Genomic DNA, 17,205 nt, shown 5'->3' with positions numbered 1-17,205 from the left:
GGGGATGGGAGCTATTTTGTGTTGAAAACCAGAAACAGATTAATAACACTCTCCACTGTCCTTGTGTTCCAGTTATACTCCTGTGCATGCATTCTGTTCTCATTGGAGGGCAGGAACAGGCCGCCTTACTCACCAAAGCTCTGGAAATGGGACTAGCAGATGGAAGATACATCTTTGTTCCATATGACACTTTGCTGTACAGTCTTCCTTACCAAAACAACTCATTCAGTGTCTTTGATAATGACAACAAACTCCGGGAAGCTTATGATGCTGTGCTGACCATCACACTGGAGTCTGGAGAAAGGACTTTCTATGATGCATTCAGACAAGCTAAAGAAAGTGGTGAAATAATCAGGGATTTGGAAGCCACACAGGTAAATATTCTTTCTCTTGGGATTTTCTGGGACCTGTCAATAGGAGACATAAGCAATGGTTATAGAGAAAGTACAGGGAAGAGCCAACCCAGCCTGGACACTTTCATTTTGAGAAAAATAAGGAGAAATTTGAATAAGGTCTGCACTCATCTGGAAAGACCATTTTTCCCAGATGTTTGGCAGTATAACTCACTTGGTTCAACTGCAGGACCATGATGGGAATTCAAGAGAAAGGGACTGTCTCTGAGGCTCCCAGGTTTGGTTTGCTATATGCTAACTGCAATAGACTTGAATTGAAGAGGTATCTCTTAATGTGGATGAAGTCCATGGAGTTTGTAGGGAATCCAAATAAGAAGTCCATATGACTGAGAATTTGAGGGAATGAGACACACTAAAGAAATACTGGATGCTTCTAGAGGGAAATGGTGAAGACCACTGCTGTTTCATTCTTCTCAGCACTATCGTCAAAGTTATTCTTTGTCAGCACAATTATCTGAAAGTCACTGGTAGCCTATTAAAAACCAAATCAGTTGTTACCTTGTGGACATTTACAAGAAGAATTGGAGAATCTTATACTGGTGAAGAGATACAGAATTCAACTGAGCTAATCTTCAAATCTCCCTATGACATTTCAAAAAATTACAAGTACTTTTAAGGCATAAATTATCAGAGCTGCATGGAGCTACTTTAGAAGGAGATGAATCATGTCTTGAAAGCATTAATTTCTTTTCCTTCACTTCAGTGAGAGCCCAGGTTAACTATACTGAGTGTCAGGTTCTCACTGCAGATATCTACATATGATGAATTCATCCCACCACAAATGTCAGATTCTGTGGGTCCCAAGGGCACTCCTTATTTTTTTCTCACAGGTGCATGGCTATAATCTCTCTTCACCTACCATGTGATTGCAAAAGTCACCATTTGTGTTAAAGGTTCCTAAATCAAGGCTGGCATGGAAGGGAGAAATGCAAACAGAAAATGCTCTGGTACCCCACAGAACAAGTTTGCTATGGCTCTGCTTTGGGATATTTGCATCTTTGGGATAAATAATATTCTGACAGAGAAGACCAATTCTTTGTGCATGACACTTTTCCTGTCTTGGTATGGAGTCTCTGACTTTGATCTTCTATTTGTAGAAGATGTTTTAGTGTAATGTTTTGAGGCAGAATAAATTCATGATAAATTTCAGCCAAACATCATGCTCAGAATCTTGCCTTTTACCAAAATAATGCAATTTTGCATGGTTTTAAAAATATTTTGAAGTTGCATTTTGGGAATCAACCATAAGAAAAGACAGATATTCAAAGTCATGCATATATTGGGTCTACCTTCAGCCTAAGATTCTTCAAACCCATTACTCTGTGAGCCTTAATGTTCTGGTGTCTCAGTATTTGAGTTTACAACTTAGCCAAGGGGACAATGTTTTTGCCATCAATCTCAAACTGAAGGTTAGGAGCAGTTTATCCTGACCTCAATTTCTCCTGTATTTTTAGGTTTCTCCACTCTTTGGAACAATCTATGATGCCATTTATTTCATGGCAATGGCTATGGACAATGCCCGGAGGAAAGGAGTCAAAGCCCCAGGAGCCAACATAGCTGAGCACACAAAAAACTTCAGTTTCCCTGGATTTACTCACTGGGTAGAGACAGACAGCTGTGGGAAAGGGCTGAACAACTATGTGATACTGGACACAGATGGTCATGCAAACCAGCTTTTCCCAACCCACCTGCTGGACATGTCTTCAGGCTCTGTGCGGTCCCTAGGCCAGGCCATCCACTTTCCTAATGAAGTTCCACCCAAACCAGACTCCAGCTGTTGGTTTGATCCAGATGTTCTCTGCACTGAAGGTAACAAAGAATAAACTAACCAAAAATAGGGTGAAGTGGCATTAAGTTCATGATTCTCATTTCTTTCATCTTTTCTTTCACTCCCCAACCAGAAAAGTCTAAGTTAGAACTCCCCAACCAGAAAAGTCTAAATTCAAGAATCTAATATAAAAATGCCCAATCATCATGCTGTCTGTAATGGGAGTCCTGTGCAGGGGTAACACCACTGATCCACAATACTCTCTTATTGCTTGTTAGGTCATGGAATAATAGAATCATTACAGTTGGAAAAGACCTCTAGGATCATCGAATCCAACCCTTATCTTAACACTGCCAGGCCCACCACTAAGCCATGGCCCTAAACACCACAACTACACACTTTTTTCAACAATTCCAGGGCCATAAATCCCACTAATCCCCATGGCCAATAAGGTTGTTGCTACTGTTATGTGCTTGAAAGGATTTTCTGGGTCTAACACTCAACATCTGCCAATTTTAATAGCAACCATTACATAACAGAGGCTCCACTCAGCACTGTTTCCATCCTTCTGGGGCATGGGGCACTAAGAGGATTTGCCTCGAAGACAGCCTAAGAGAGCTGCACAGCAGCAGATGCTCTCAGCATCCTGCCTGTTAACCCCTGCTTCTTTATCCAGGTAGCAACGAGGTGTGAAGGACCATCAGAGCTCACCTCATTGAGAAAAAAGGATAATCGTTACTCAAAATGATTTGAGTTACTGTAGATGACAGAGATAGTAATTGAAAGCTTGGGGGCAGAGATATCTGTGCTGCTTCCTAGGTTCAAGAGTCTGGGCACTGGGTTTACTTATTGTTTTTAATTTGAGGCAACTGTGGTGCAGTTTTAAAGTTCACAGGGAAGCCAAAATGCCAGGGTAGGGTACTTAATCTCCTCTTGACATATTTACTTACAATACTAAGCATTTGCACCTATTGACCCAGGATATGACTTAAACAGATGAAATTAACCACATCTATGAAATATTTCATTCAGTAGCTGAGAAAACTCTTCCCCTTGCCTTAGCCATAACTGAGCTGACACATGAATCAGTGTCACTCTATGAAAACTGGATGTATACTGATCTTACAGCAACTGGCAAGCAGTAGAAGAGGTAAGTATAATACTGTCATATATCTAATTTTGCATTGCCCCTAGGAACAACATAGCAATTTAGCGTCTCATTGCAGTCTATGGAAAAATTCCACTGATTTTAGAGAGATCAGATTTTATGTTCATGCCTTTACAAAAGCAGAAAGCTCTGGGCATCTGTCAATAAAACAGTAATTTATTATGATTGCTAGAATTTCAGAGACTGAACTTTATGGCTAGAATTAAATACAAGCCTCACTCTAGCTTTTGTATGAAGTTAGGCTTGGAGGGTGGTTGGATGTGAAGTTGTCAGGCTGCTGTAGTTCCTAACTCCAGGAGCAGGGCTGAGCTGGTGTTCCCAGTACACGAACACACACACACTGCAGACATAGCCAGTCGCTGACAGCGTAACACATACAGGAGAGTTATATCTTTACAGACACCACTACCCACAACCAGCACTTCTGGGACATGGACATCAGAAATGGCCTGGTCCTGCTCTCGTGCACCTCATAATTAGGCTCCAGTCTTGTTACCAGATCTCACAGCCTCAACTCCTGCAGACTCACAAATGCATCCTCTGACGGATGGTCCAAACCCAAATTCCGCCACAGCCAGCTCTCAAACCCTTCAGTCTCTGCAGGAGCTGATTCCAGACTTGTGATCTCTCATGGGCTGAAGGCTCCAGGACTTACCTTCCCTGTTTAGTTAGGTTGATGGTGAGTCTGTAAACATCATATGCAGTCAGAGAGCACTGTTACCTGGGGAAAAAGTAGTAGGGATTCAGAGGTAGGAATGACTGCACTGATCAAGTGCAGGGTTTGCCTGGAAAAAATGCACAACATGGCTATGCATCAGCATCCTCTCACATACTTGAGCATTCCTGACCCATTCTACCTCTCCCTTTACCCATGTTTACCCTTTCCCCTAAAGAACCTGTAAGAAGTTTCATTTTTCACCCCCACAGTTCCCTATAGCATCCCCTAATGACTTTAACACAATCCCGTAAGTTCCCTCAAGTATGCTGTAAGTTTGGTCTCTCTCATAAGCTCATAATCAGCTTACTTTCTCTTCTGGTTAGTTGTAAAGTATAGTAGGGCTTGGGAGGGACCTTTCAAGGCCATCTATTCCAATTCCACACTAGACCAAGTTGCTTAAAGCCCCAGGGAGCCTGATTTTGAACACTGCCAGCAATGGGGCAGACACAGCTTCCGTTGGCAACCTCTTCCTGTGTCAATCAGGGACAAGAGCCCTAGACTGAAGCAGTAAAATTTCAGCTAAAATGCTCTGTCTTTTCCTGAAATGAATACCAATTTTCAAAAATGCCTTCAGCTTTTACTGGAAAGCTCTAAGTCTCAGTGCTTGCAGATAGGTGCAAGTGTGACACAGTCATGAACCTTTTGTCAACCCAAATTTCTCCATATTTGTGTGTACAGACCTCTGGATACAAGCAGAATAAAATAGAAAAATCAGAAAACAGAAGAGACAGACACAGCAAACAGTTCCTACTGGAATTTAGCTCATGCAATCTGTCAGCTTCCAAACACACTCATCAGCAAAGTATCTGTCTCCGGTACTTTCTGTTGATAAATGTGTTGAGGAGAAGATCAACCTTCTGCTGCTCATCCTCTTCTTCTCTTTTCAGCATTAGAAATATGCAGCAGAGAATGAAAAATCCCAGATGGGCCAGTGACTCACACAGGCTGTCAGTTTGGTACCACATGATAAAGATTTTTCAGCATTTCAATCCTTCAAGAGAAAAGGGTCAAATGTTAAAAAGTTATGAACTTTGCAGAAGCTTCCTCTAAAACTTAATACTTCCCTGTGAGTCTATTTATTTATTTGAAGAAAAACTATTTTTCCACTGATCTAGGGCTCTAGATCTGGTTTAGAAAAAAAAGGGCATGGAAATGAATAATTAGCATAGTTGAAGTCTCATGTAAACCAAGTTAGCAAGTATTTGTGTATTCACAAATGAACATTGCAAAAAAATTGTCTTCCAGCATTCTCCTGGCTGAATATTTGACTTTGTAATCCGATGGCCTGATATTGATATTTTTAATATTATTGCCTAAATCAAAATGATTTTCTAATTCACTGATTCTTTTCCCATCTCCGCACAGGGATTGAGCCTTCAGTCATTATGCTGGGAGTAATGCTGTTATTTGTCCTGGTGTTGTGTGCTGTGGGCCTGGCTTCTCTCATCAGGTGAGAATGGAGTTGGTGACACTTTTAGCTTCTTGTGCTTTAGCCAGCAGTTTAGACTATGCACACATAGAAGGTCTGATTTTGCTCTTGGCTCTCCAGCCACATATCTCTTCACATTTGTGGTGTGTTGGCCCTGGCTGCATGCCAGGCATCCACCAAAGCCACTCTCTCTCTCCCTTTTTCCTGGACAGGGAGAGAAAATACAACAAAAGGCTCATGGGTCAAGATGGGGTCAGGAAGAGATCATTCACCAATTACTACAACAGCCAAAATGGACTTGTTGTGGGAAAATTAAATTTATTGCCAATCAAATCAGAGTAAGATAATGAGAAATAAAATAAAATCTTACAAACACCTTCTTCCCATCTCTCCCTTCTTCCCAAGCTTAACTTACTCCCAGATTCTCTACTTCCTCCCCAGTAGTGATATAGGGGCCAGGGAATGGGGACTGCAGTCAGTTCATCACACATTGCTTCTGCTGCTCCTTCCTCCTGATGGGAAGGGCTCCTCACACCCTTCCCCTGCTCCAGCAGTCTGTTGCTGGATGTTTCTGAAGCATTAGGAAGCTAGTTATCACTTTGGAAGTGCAAAGGATGACATATAAACTAAAGACAGGAATCTGTTATGAGAACATGAGGGTTGAAACCAAGCCTTTTTCTTACTCCAGATCATCCTTGCCTGGATTTCTGTCCTTAATATAATCATGTTTCCTATGAAACATGTGAGGCTGACCCTCTGTATTTTCTCCATGTACTAAAGAGAAAGAAAATACCTCTGGAGAGAATTTGGAGCAATTATTTAGCATACATCTTTATTATCAAGTTGATTCACTCCCTGTTTTGAGCTGGGATTCAGCTCCCTGGTCATTCCCATTATATGTGTATTGGTCTGGGCATGAGATCTTTGGAAAAAATGCAATAGTCTTCCAGGGAAGGAATAATTTCCAATAATTACATGTCACGTCTATGTCCCAACTCTATATCCAAGGTAGAAATGTGCCAGAATGGATTGGTTGGTCCAGGAGCTATGGATTGCTATTGGTAAGGTCACTATAGCCCCCTGGAGTAGTTTGTATCTAGTTATTGATGTCCACATGACTGCAGCTGGAGTGAAAATAGAATGAAATTAGAAGGCATATTTACTCAGCAGTAATGAGTTCAGCAGTCCCTTCTCGGGACCCACTTCAACAGGTCCATGACCTTTTTAAGTCAGGGGCCAAGGAGGTGGATCCAGCACTGCAGGCAGGGTCTAATAGTACAGGGAAGCCAGATGTGAGGAATTCAGGGGTGTTGTGAACTGGCTACCTACCTAAAGACTCTCCAACTCTTGCAGGCAGAGTATCTTGAACAACCAACTTCTCAGGGGTCCGAACAAGATAATACTGTTAAGCAGAGCAGAGTTCCTAGACTGTTCTGTCCAGCTTTGCCTCTCAAATAATTCCAACATGTTTTGTCTCCACTCCTGAACTATCCCTCCAAACTCAGATATAAGGCCTCCCAGCAAGCAACACCCCAAACAGCTCCCACACTTTCAGCACACAGCTGCTTCTGATAGAACTGCAGACACTGAGGAGGTTGCCTCCATCCACCCACACTTTGAAACCCTGCTCTGTTCCCTGGCCACCAGCCTCTACAATTAAGTAAATGACAGACAATATTTCTGCCAACTCTATTTGTAAGCTCTTCCACAAGCACCAGGCTGTGCTTGGGAAGGCTTGGTCATGAGTAAAGATGCGTGGACATCTGCAAGGGAAGTAAAAGTCCAGCATGACTCAGACAATGATTTTTATTAGGGAGGGGCACGTCTGGAACTAATAAAACCTGGTTTTGTCTCCTAATAGAGAATGATTTGGGATATGACAAATAAAAGCGGGCAAAATAAAATATGCATTGCGTACACATCCAATTAATATTTGTAAGCAGATTAAATCCAGTTGTCTATTTGTGATGAGATCCTTTGAGATGATAGCTTTTGTTGTCTGTGAAATGAACAACTCTTGACTGAGGGAATTTGAGTCCGAGCCAAGGCACTGTGATTTGTCCACTGCTTTCACCAACATCCATCCCCCCTCCCACACCATTTTTGACCTTAAAGATCATCTAGTTCCAACCCCTCTGCCATGGGCAAGGACACCTTCAACTAGACCAGGTTGCTCAGAGTCCCATCCAACATGGCTTTGAACACTTCAAGGGATGGGGCTGTCACAGCTTCTCTGGGTAACCTGTGACAGAGTCTTAGCACCTTCACAGAAAAGAATTTCTTCCCAATATCTAATCTAAGCCTGCACTCTTTCAGCTGGAAGCCATTCCCCCTTGTCCCATCACTCCATGCCCCTGTCATAAGTCCCTCTCCAGCTCTCCTGTAGCCCCTGTCCTTAGACACTGGAAGGTGCTCTAAGGAATCCCCAAAGCCTTCTCTTCTCCAGGCTGAACAACCCCAGCTCTCTCAGCCTGTCTCCATAGCAGAAGGGCTCCAGCCCCCGATCATCTTCATGGCCTTCTCAGGACCCGCTCCAACAGGTCCATGACCTTTGTAAGTCAGGGGCCCCAGAGGTGGATCCAGCACTGCAGGCAGGGTCTAATAGTGCAGGGAAGCCAGATTTGAGGAATTCAGAGGTGTTGTGAACTGGCTACCTACCTAAAATTGATAACCGTGACTCTCCAACTCATGCAGGCAGAGTATCTTGAACAACCAGCTTTTCAGGGGTCCAAACAAGATAATACTGACCTTGGATGACCTCATCTTCATCAACCCAGAGCTACACAGAAAGGTGAGTCCTTCAACTCGTGAAAGGAATCTGGTGGAACACTAAAAAAGATTTGCTGTGTGGTATTTTCATACTCATGAAGCTCTGGAAAGGTCATTTCACTTTTTCATGTCATTTTCCCCTGCGTATCAGAAAACTTCCCATATGCTGAGTGGCTTTGAGTTTCAGATTAGATGTCAGAGCTTTTATGATGATGTAAACTAGTAGCCTGGATTGTGTTTCTTCTAGGTGCTAGGGCTTATTCCTTGTTCTTGAGGTTGGATGGTGCACCGTAGGACATGTCCATATAGATAAACCATATTACCCTCTGAAACAAAGTGTCTGCATTCAAATATATTGGGAAATGTTCCTGGCCCACTCTGGCTGCTACCCAGAGCTGATGATCCACTGGGGGACAATCCCATGATTTCCTTACCCAGAAGTCTGTGCTGCAAGGCAGAGCTGGAGTGGAGGTTTACACCCAAAGGTGGTAGCTGTCTTGCACCTGTTTCCTTGTCTTCCAGAGGCTAACCTTGGACAGTCTGACTGATGCAAACAGCATAGCAGTCAAGAGCAGAAGCCTGAAATCCATAACCCGCTCCGGTTCCCTGAAAAGCACAGTTGCCACCCATGAAACCTCCAATGTGGCCTTGTATGAGGTAGGTAGGGACCTTGTGCAGCCTTCTCCCGCTGCTTCTGTTCACTGCACTGCTCAAGGGGGAAAAGTTTTTGGCTGCAGTACTGTAGGTCCCAGGATGGAGATACTGTGAACACACCCTAAGTATGAAAATAAATTACTCCCAAGTATGGACAAAGCAGTGTTTAAGGTGACTCTGCTCCAACCCTCACACTGACACTTGGAGTCATGTGGGATGGTGATATTCAACATCCGTATGTAACATTGCCGGGTCTGGTCGCTGTTAAGGAAGTCACCACCTAAAGGCACCATGACAAACCTTTCTTGCAAGACAGTCTTTAGCTGGTGACATCTCTAAAAAGGAACTTTCTTGCAAGACAGGATCCAAATACACAAATGGAAGCTCAAATTCCCCTTTGTGGCAATAGGACTGTATGGAGCTTAAACAGAGGCAACGGCCAAGAAAATTCACCCCATCCATTGGCTATTTCCTGAAAATGCAGCTTTTTGAAAAAAATGGCGTGATAACTTCTCCTGAAGAGGAGGAAAATAAATTGGATTTATCATTAATGCCAGAGAAATTCTGGCCAGTTATTTTCCTTTTTAATAAATTTATTATTGTTCATCAAATACTAACACACTTTCCAGGCATGAAATTCTGATCCAGGTGAAGGTCCTGCCTCACTCCTTTTTTTGAGGATTTGCTGTGGATATTCTTATTTGGGTTCAGTATATAAAGAATCTATTGCCACGGACATTAAAAATCCCCAGCCACTTTCAAAATCAAGGATCTGAAATTCAGATCTGGATCCCAATGCTAGCTGTTGCTCAGAGATTTGCTCTGACAGTCACCTGTATTGGGATTAGGGGCCTGGAACATCTCTCTTTAGAGGAAAGGTTGAGGAAGTTCGGCCTTCTCAGCCTCAAGAAGAGACAACTGAGAGGGCACGTAATTGATGTCTATAAATACCTGAAGGGAGAGTGTCAAGAGGCTCTTCTCAGTGGTGCTGAGCAATAGGACAAGAGGCAAAAGGCAGAAACTGATGCACAGGAAGTTCCACCTGAATGTGAAGAATAACTTCTTGCTATGTGGGTGGCCAAACACTGGAAAAGATTGTCCAGAAAGGGTGTGGAGACTCCCTCACTGGAGATATTCAAGAAGTGTCTGGACACAATCCTGTGCTATGTGCTCTAGGATGACCTTGCTTAAGCAGGGAGGTTGGACCAGATGGTCCATCACTGGTTTCTTCCAACCTTAACTGTTCTCTGATTCTGTGATTGTGGACAGGGAGACTGGGTGTGGCTGAAAAAATTTGAGATGGGAGAAGTTCACAATCTGCGGCAAAGCTCCACCAACATCTTAAGGAAGGTAGGAATAGAGGATGATGACGTAGAAGGAAGGTTTCTCAGGGGATGTTTGTGATTTCAGGGTGTTTTTGTTGTCTTTGTCTCATGTTTATCCATTAAATCACACACTGTGGTTGTTAATGAGTCTTGTCTGGTGAAATGTGGTAGAATGGACCATGCAAGACTGCATCTGACAAATTTACCACAGATCCACGTCAGAGTCAGCAGCTTGTAAAACCCACCCTGGACCTACCACTTCAAAGCTGGTGCGGTGTTAAATGTACAATGAATCCTTCATGTGACCTTGCCTGCAAAGGCAGAGTGGTTTGGGGAGCTCATCCCTGCACAGTGTGAGGCACTGGTAGATATTTTCATGTATTATATGTTGACAGTGCGACACAGACACAGTCGTGCGTTTCTCTGGGGTTTGCTTTGTGCTTCCATCTAAGATGCCTCTCAGAACCTTAATTTTAGTCTTCAATTTCATTATTACAAATGACAAGAAAACATACTTGTTTTCCATATTCAAGGCCATTAGTTGTTGACAGCTATTGCTAACACAGCAGTGGCATTTTTATGCATGTAAAAGCAACAAATTTACCAGGGCATGTCTCCAAAGGCACCATTGATGGATGACTTTGGACTCTCTAGGTACGGTATTGCTTTCCAGTTCAGAGCAAGATCCACATGCTGAACTCAATCTACGTCAGCAAAGCCATTTTGGCCTAGTGAAAGATTCAATCCAGTTTGTCTAAACAAAACACAAATTTCTGTTTAATTTGCTTTTGCTATCTTGCTTTCTCTTAATGGATAGACAAAGGAAAGCAAAGCTTGAAAAGACTGTTGAGTAGCCAAAAATAAGCACCAAACAGATTTTTTGCTTCACCATCCTTCTATGGAAGGCTGTTTGGGAGTACAAATGTGATAAGGGCATCTAGTGATATCAAGAAGTTACTAAGCAGATGTCTGGCTGACCTGGTCTCACTGAGATTCACTGTCTTGTTTCAGATGAAAGATCTGCGTCATGAAAATGTGAATCTGTTCCTGGGCTTTTTCTCTGACTGTGGCATTTTTGCCATAGTGACGGAGTACTGCTCACGAGGCAGCCTGGAGGACTTGCTGAGAAATGAGGATATGAAACTGGACTGGATGTTCAAGTCCTCTCTTGTGATGGATCTAATTAAAGTAAATCCATTGCTTCTGCTGAGGCATGATCTGCATGGGACTTTTATGATGACTAAGCTATTTCAATCAGAACTTTGGGATTTTTATAATAACACCGGGAAAACAAACATGAATGTAATTGTATCAGTCTTTAATGGATACCTCTTATCCTTATTTTGTTGCCATCTGAGAGAAGCACCATTTAGGGCAATAGAACTACAACCACACAGCAGGACAAGAGGTTAAAACTACACATAAGGCTGCAACTGTTCACCTAGAGCAATAGAAGTTTGTGACAAGTTCATTCTTTGCAAAGGCCCTTTCTTGTCGTAAATCAGAAATGCATCCACCATAGAACCAAAGAGCATCCATCTCCTGCCACAGGATGGCTGCACATACGGTGCCTTTAGCAGTGTTCACATTTCCAGTCATGTCCCACGTTTTCACACCTTACTAGTGAACTACTAATTTGGGACAGGTAGATTCCAGAGGATAGACTGCCAGAACCATTCTTTCAGTCTGTGGTCCACCTTCTGAACCTCCTTGAAGGAGCTGGGATGGGGCAGCCAGCTCTTCATGACATCTTTTGACCTAACTATTTGGTAACACTTGTGTCCACTTTCTTATCCTTGTCTAAAAGCAGAACTTCTGGGTGCAGTGAAACATAGGGCTACAGAGGGAGGCATCTGACTCTTCCTAAAGTTGTCAGACCTTTCCAATATTACTTTAGGGTGCAGATAAACCTATTTCATATTCCTAATCCATTTTTGAACCTCTCCCATAGTTTATTGTTTCGATCATTACTGCATTTGACATAGAGTCAATCCTGCATCTGATGCCATCTAAGGTGACATATTGTCTTGGTGTCTCTGAGTGTTGATGGATAAGATAATTCTTAAGGATCAACCTGGATTTTTTTCTGTTTCATAGGGAATCAGATATTTGCATCACCAAGATTTCGCCCATGGACGTCTCAAGTCTCGTAACTGTGTTGTGGATGGCCGGTTTGTCCTAAAGATCACTGACTATGGTTATAACGAGATCTTAGAGGCACAGAAATGCCCCTATATTCAGCCTGCCCCAGAAGGTGGGTGTGATGAGGAATTTATTTTTTTTTTAAATATTTGTCCATTGATTTAACAGATATTTTCCCCAACATAACTTCAGGCCAGTGGTCATGCAAGGATTTGCATGCTCAATCCCACTACATGTGTTTTCCTCTATACCATGCATTGTTATAAGAAAGGGTAAGCAAAGGTTTTTTTCAGGCTACCTGAAAGTGAAACAAATAGCAGAGCAACATGGTAAAAAACCCATCTTTTACTGTAAGCAGTGACAGAACGTCAGCTTGTCACAGTTGGAGAAGGACTGAATTGTCCCTGAAATCGAATCAGTACTGAATCTCTGTGACCAGTAGAATTGGCTTTGCATCCTTAGACCCAACACTGTATTTGGAGTTTTATGCTAATCCAAACGCAAAGACACTTTTTTTGTTAAAATAAGTAATCCAAAACACAAAATGCTGTAGGTCTCTTTGAAATAGGTCCTCTACATGCCAATCACCAAAGGCTGCTACTTGAGATTCCCACCACTTAGGAGCAGTGTCTCATGGATCAGGTTTGGAGACTTTGACAGGATTTCTTTCACTTGGCCATTGCCTCGGGGTTCCTGTGGTATCCCAGCTTATTTTTGAAACCTGGCTTCAAGTAGTATGTAGTGTTTTAATCCATCAGTCATGGGATTTGATGCCTTCACATTTCCAGTGTCTCAGACAGGGCAGTTGTCTGACAGAAGACTTTCTTCTCCTCCCTTACAGAAGATAAATACATTTGCAGTGGCAGAAATGTTTCATATTCCCATTACTCAGAATGCACAGTTACCAGGGTAACAATATCACAGTTTGAAGATTCACAGTTCTTGATAAGGCTGGATATGTTTTACAACTGTGTCTTTTGTCTCTTGAACTATTGGATTATAAAGACTGTACACCAGATTGTCACAAACTGCTTTTACAGAAACTACTTTCATTTAAAAAGAACTACAGAAAATATGTTGTTAATTGTGGCTTTGTAAAAGAGCAGCAACAGTAAAAATAAATTCAAGATTTGGTGCCAACGTTTTTTCTCAGGAACATTTTCAGTCAAAAAAAAGGTGTTAAAGCTTCTGGCAGTGGTGAGATGACTTCTTATGTTGAAGTTCATGGCTGGTATTATATGATACAAATTGTTGGTATGGCAACTTTTTTTAAAAAAAACCACAGAGTAAAACTTGGAAAATTCTTTTTTTTGTTGTTGGCATGGAAGTTTAGTATTTCTAACACATCACTAGAAGTAAAAGATTTGATCCAGTAAATAATGAAGTATTTTCCAACATTTCCTCAAATGACTGGAATAAGGTATTCATTTAAGCACTTTTTTTGCAACAGTCTGAGTTCAAGTATGAGAAATGTGATGCTCTGGAATTTTTTTAGAATTGCTCTGGACAGCTCCTGAGTTACTGAGGGACCCAGACATGTGCAGAAAAGGCACATTCAAAGGGGACATTTACAGCTTTGCAATCATCCTACAAGAAGTGTTTGCTCGGGGTCCACCTTATTGCACATCACAACTCTCAGCCGAAGGTAGGCAACTATTACAATATATTTTTAAGGCTTTGTGCAGAGCACTCATAAGAGATCTGGCCAAGTCCCCTTATTAATAAGGCAATCATATATTAGTCTCATGACCTTTCTCAGTGGCAGAAGTCTGTTTTCAACAAAACATTTGTAATAAACATCAATGTGTAGTTCTCACCACAGCCTTGGTACACGCCTCATCTATGCTTTCACTGAGATTGGGGCTCTGGGTGCCCACCAGGATGCTTCAGACCACTGCAGCACCTCCAGTTCCCTGTACAAACTCTGACTTTTCATCATAGTATGGGGTGAAATCTAATGGCAGAATTTCCCGTAGCTTAGAAACTCCTTTGCTTCCCACTCATCTGCCCTTTTTTGTGCATCATGGGGGCTAAAGTTTTTTGAGCTGGACCCCTTGCCAGCATCCTATTTTGTTCATCTGCCCATCTATTTTTCCTTAATCCTTTCCTTTTTTTTAAAGAAACTCTCTCTCCAACAGAGGTCGAAGTGATGCATCATTTTGCTCATATATATCAGAAACAGCAAACAGGTGAACTCCTTAGGAGCTGCTCATGGTGCAACCATGTTGTACATCCATGGGAAGATCAAACTCACTGCAGTCAGGGTCAGGTCACAAGCACTTGAACAGGGAGGGAGTGACAGCAATCTACAATCAGCTGGTTTCATTGACAGCCCATTCTCAACATGTTTTAATCTGGACAATCACCAAGTGGGGTATGACAATTCAGTATCTGCCAGGTCATCTGGAAAAATGGGGCGCTGGCCTTTCTGTGCCTGAAGATGCTGTCACAATGCAATGACAATGATGTTAATGATGTATCCTGTAAATCCTCTGTATCCTCTGTAAATCAGAGCTGGACCTATGATGTAGACCATGATGCAATTAGCAGGTTTCCCCCACCTTGTCAACCTGCAGAACCTCCAGCAAATGTTGAACACAGCTCAGTCCTGTTTTCTAACCTGATAAAATAATGAATTTCTAGCCATTGTGTCTCAATCCTAAGGAGCTTTCACTTTTGGTGTGAACTTTAAAACAGTCTGGGGAAGGCATTTTCCCTTGGCTGCCCCTGGAAATATTGGGGCCAGATGTTTTGATTAGTTCATTTGGCGGAGTCTGGTGGGATGAGCCAAAGATCTTTAAAGTAAACTGTCAATGCTGAAAAGCTTTGGGTACTCACAGCAACAGCAGGACTCCTGCCAGAGAAAGAGGTTTTCATGCTGTTTGACTGCTCTGCACTGAGCAAAATAAGACTTTCAAATACAATAACTTTGGTGGGTGTTAAAGGACTGACATCTCAGGGTTTGAAAACCCAAGCCCAGTTCCTTACAAGCCTCATTTCTAGGAAGGGAGCTCTAGACAGGAAGTAATTTCCCAGACATTGTTTTGAACTCAAACTCTCCCCCTCAACATACTTTCCACTGTCTCCACTCCCATCAGCCTCCTACGTCCTGGTTCCCAGTTCACGATGAAGCGTCAGAGGCTCATATCCTTCCTGTCTGGGCTCAGACATAAACCTCTGCTCTCTTAGAAGACTGTAGGTCCTAGTGGAGAGAGTCAGAGGCAATTTCATTAAATACAAGCCTGCAGGCTCAGACATCCATCTGTCACACGTCCTTCCCCCATCCAGCCACTTTATTACTCATAACCTAGTTCTCCAGGGACAAGAAGGCAGATGAATCTTCTTTAAATCCGTCATGAGACTCCTGACAGAGAAAAGCAGAAACCTCCAGCTTCATTTGGCACAGGCAGTGCATGCTAAGGAGTAAGAGTGACAGCTGAAGATGCAAGCTAGGGACACATGAAAAGCTCCATGTCCTTTGCCCTTATCAAGGCCCTCCATCTTACAGTGTGCTTCCTATTCTTCTCTTTGCCATAGAAATTATAAAGAAAGTGAAGAAGCCCCCTCCCCTGTGCCGCCCAAACATAGCTCCTGAGGTAGCCCCCCTGACATGTCTCCAGGTAATGAAGCAATGCTGGGCTGAAGCCCCTGAACGACGTCCAACATTTGAGGAGGTATTTCATAAGGTCAGTGAATAAAGCAGCTGGTGTAATTCCTTTGTTTGTTCTTGGCAGGGGAGTGTTTTGTTGTTTGAGGTTTTTTTTGCTTTAACTGAGTTATTAAAGAAGGAAAAAGTTACTTGTCCTGACTTAGGAGTGGTGAAGCAGCCTGGACATGGGCTTGATGTCTTCACATTTGCAGTGTACCTGCACAGTTGGTCTCGTGGACATGAAATATTTGTAAATTTTGCACCTTCCGATCAAGTTTTTTTTAATCTTCTGAACATTTAAATGGTGACTATAAGGAAAATTCGCCAAAGACTGTTAAAGACAAAGATATAACATTTGGCATAGGAGGTCTCTCAATTCCAGGTTGGTGGAAGCTTGGAGAGTATCCCAGGGAAATATGAGTGTGCCTGAGGCCTATTTAAACAGCTTTCCAGATATCTGTTACTGGCCAGTCTCGTGGACAGGTACTGGCAAAATAACCCCCCTTTTTGATCAAGCAGTGAAGTCCCTGTGTTCTTATAAGGTCATAGAATCATAGACTCACTAAGGTTGGAAAAGACCTTTAAGATCATCAATCATCAACCCAGTACCACCACCATGTTCACTGTTAAACCATGTCCCCAAGTGCCACATCCACATGTTTCTTGAACACTACCAGGGATTGTCACTCCACCATTTCCCTGAGCAGTCTGTTCCAATGCTTTACAAACCCTTCCTGTGAAAAAAATTCTCAGTATCCAAGTTAAACCTTCCCTGACACAACTTCAGGGCATTTCCTCAAACCAGGTGAACAAATAGCCGTAATTTTTACCTTTTGTTTCTATGAAGCTGCGAACAATTTTAGATCCAGTGACTCCACTGTTGGCAGCCTCTAAAGCCACAAAGTATCCAAAAGTTCAGAGCCTCAACTTTAGGTCAGGAAGAGAAAGCACAACTCAATGAAGAATTGGGAATGGAGGTGGCAGTTCACATACATGTCAGTGTGCAAAGATGGATTTAAGTCTGGTAACATGTAAACAGGTTGTAAGTGTTGCTAACACCACGAGATTTGTGCCTCTGAATGTAAAGTTTTGCAAGATACCCTAAAGGTTGTTCATGGGGTAAGGGGGGTTGCAAACGTGCAGCATGACAAGACTCCATAGCCATGTACC

At 42.5% G+C, this 17,205-nt stretch overlaps 1 protein-coding gene across 4 annotated transcripts in view; it reads left to right on the top strand.

Moving 5' to 3' along the window:
• Positions 1 to 17,205, top strand: part of GUCY2F (guanylate cyclase 2F, retinal) — a 42,525-nt gene that overhangs the window by 3,074 nt on the left and 22,246 nt on the right. For all 4 annotated transcript variants that reach the window (XM_017736012.1, XM_008634898.2, XM_017736011.1 and 1 more), the window contains exons 3-12: positions 73 to 374; positions 1,868 to 2,222; positions 5,433 to 5,517; positions 8,191 to 8,287; positions 8,788 to 8,922; positions 10,189 to 10,269; positions 11,256 to 11,432; positions 12,342 to 12,498; positions 13,882 to 14,031; positions 15,924 to 16,072. In XM_017736012.1, coding sequence (XP_017591501.1) covers positions 73 to 374; positions 1,868 to 2,222; positions 5,433 to 5,517; positions 8,191 to 8,287; positions 8,788 to 8,922; positions 10,189 to 10,269; positions 11,256 to 11,432; positions 12,342 to 12,498; positions 13,882 to 14,031; positions 15,924 to 16,072 — 1,688 coding nt within the window. The remainder of the gene's footprint in view (positions 1 to 72; positions 375 to 1,867; positions 2,223 to 5,432; positions 5,518 to 8,190; positions 8,288 to 8,787; positions 8,923 to 10,188; positions 10,270 to 11,255; positions 11,433 to 12,341; positions 12,499 to 13,881; positions 14,032 to 15,923; positions 16,073 to 17,205) is intronic.

The sequence above is a fragment of the Corvus brachyrhynchos genome, unplaced genomic scaffold (genome assembly GCF_000691975.1).
Source record: "Corvus brachyrhynchos isolate BGI_N302 unplaced genomic scaffold, ASM69197v1 scaffold44, whole genome shotgun sequence".
NCBI classification, from domain to species: Eukaryota; Metazoa; Chordata; class Aves; order Passeriformes; family Corvidae; genus Corvus; species Corvus brachyrhynchos.
Note: the sequence above shows the minus strand (reverse complement) of the source record. Positions and strands in the feature narration are given on the sequence as shown.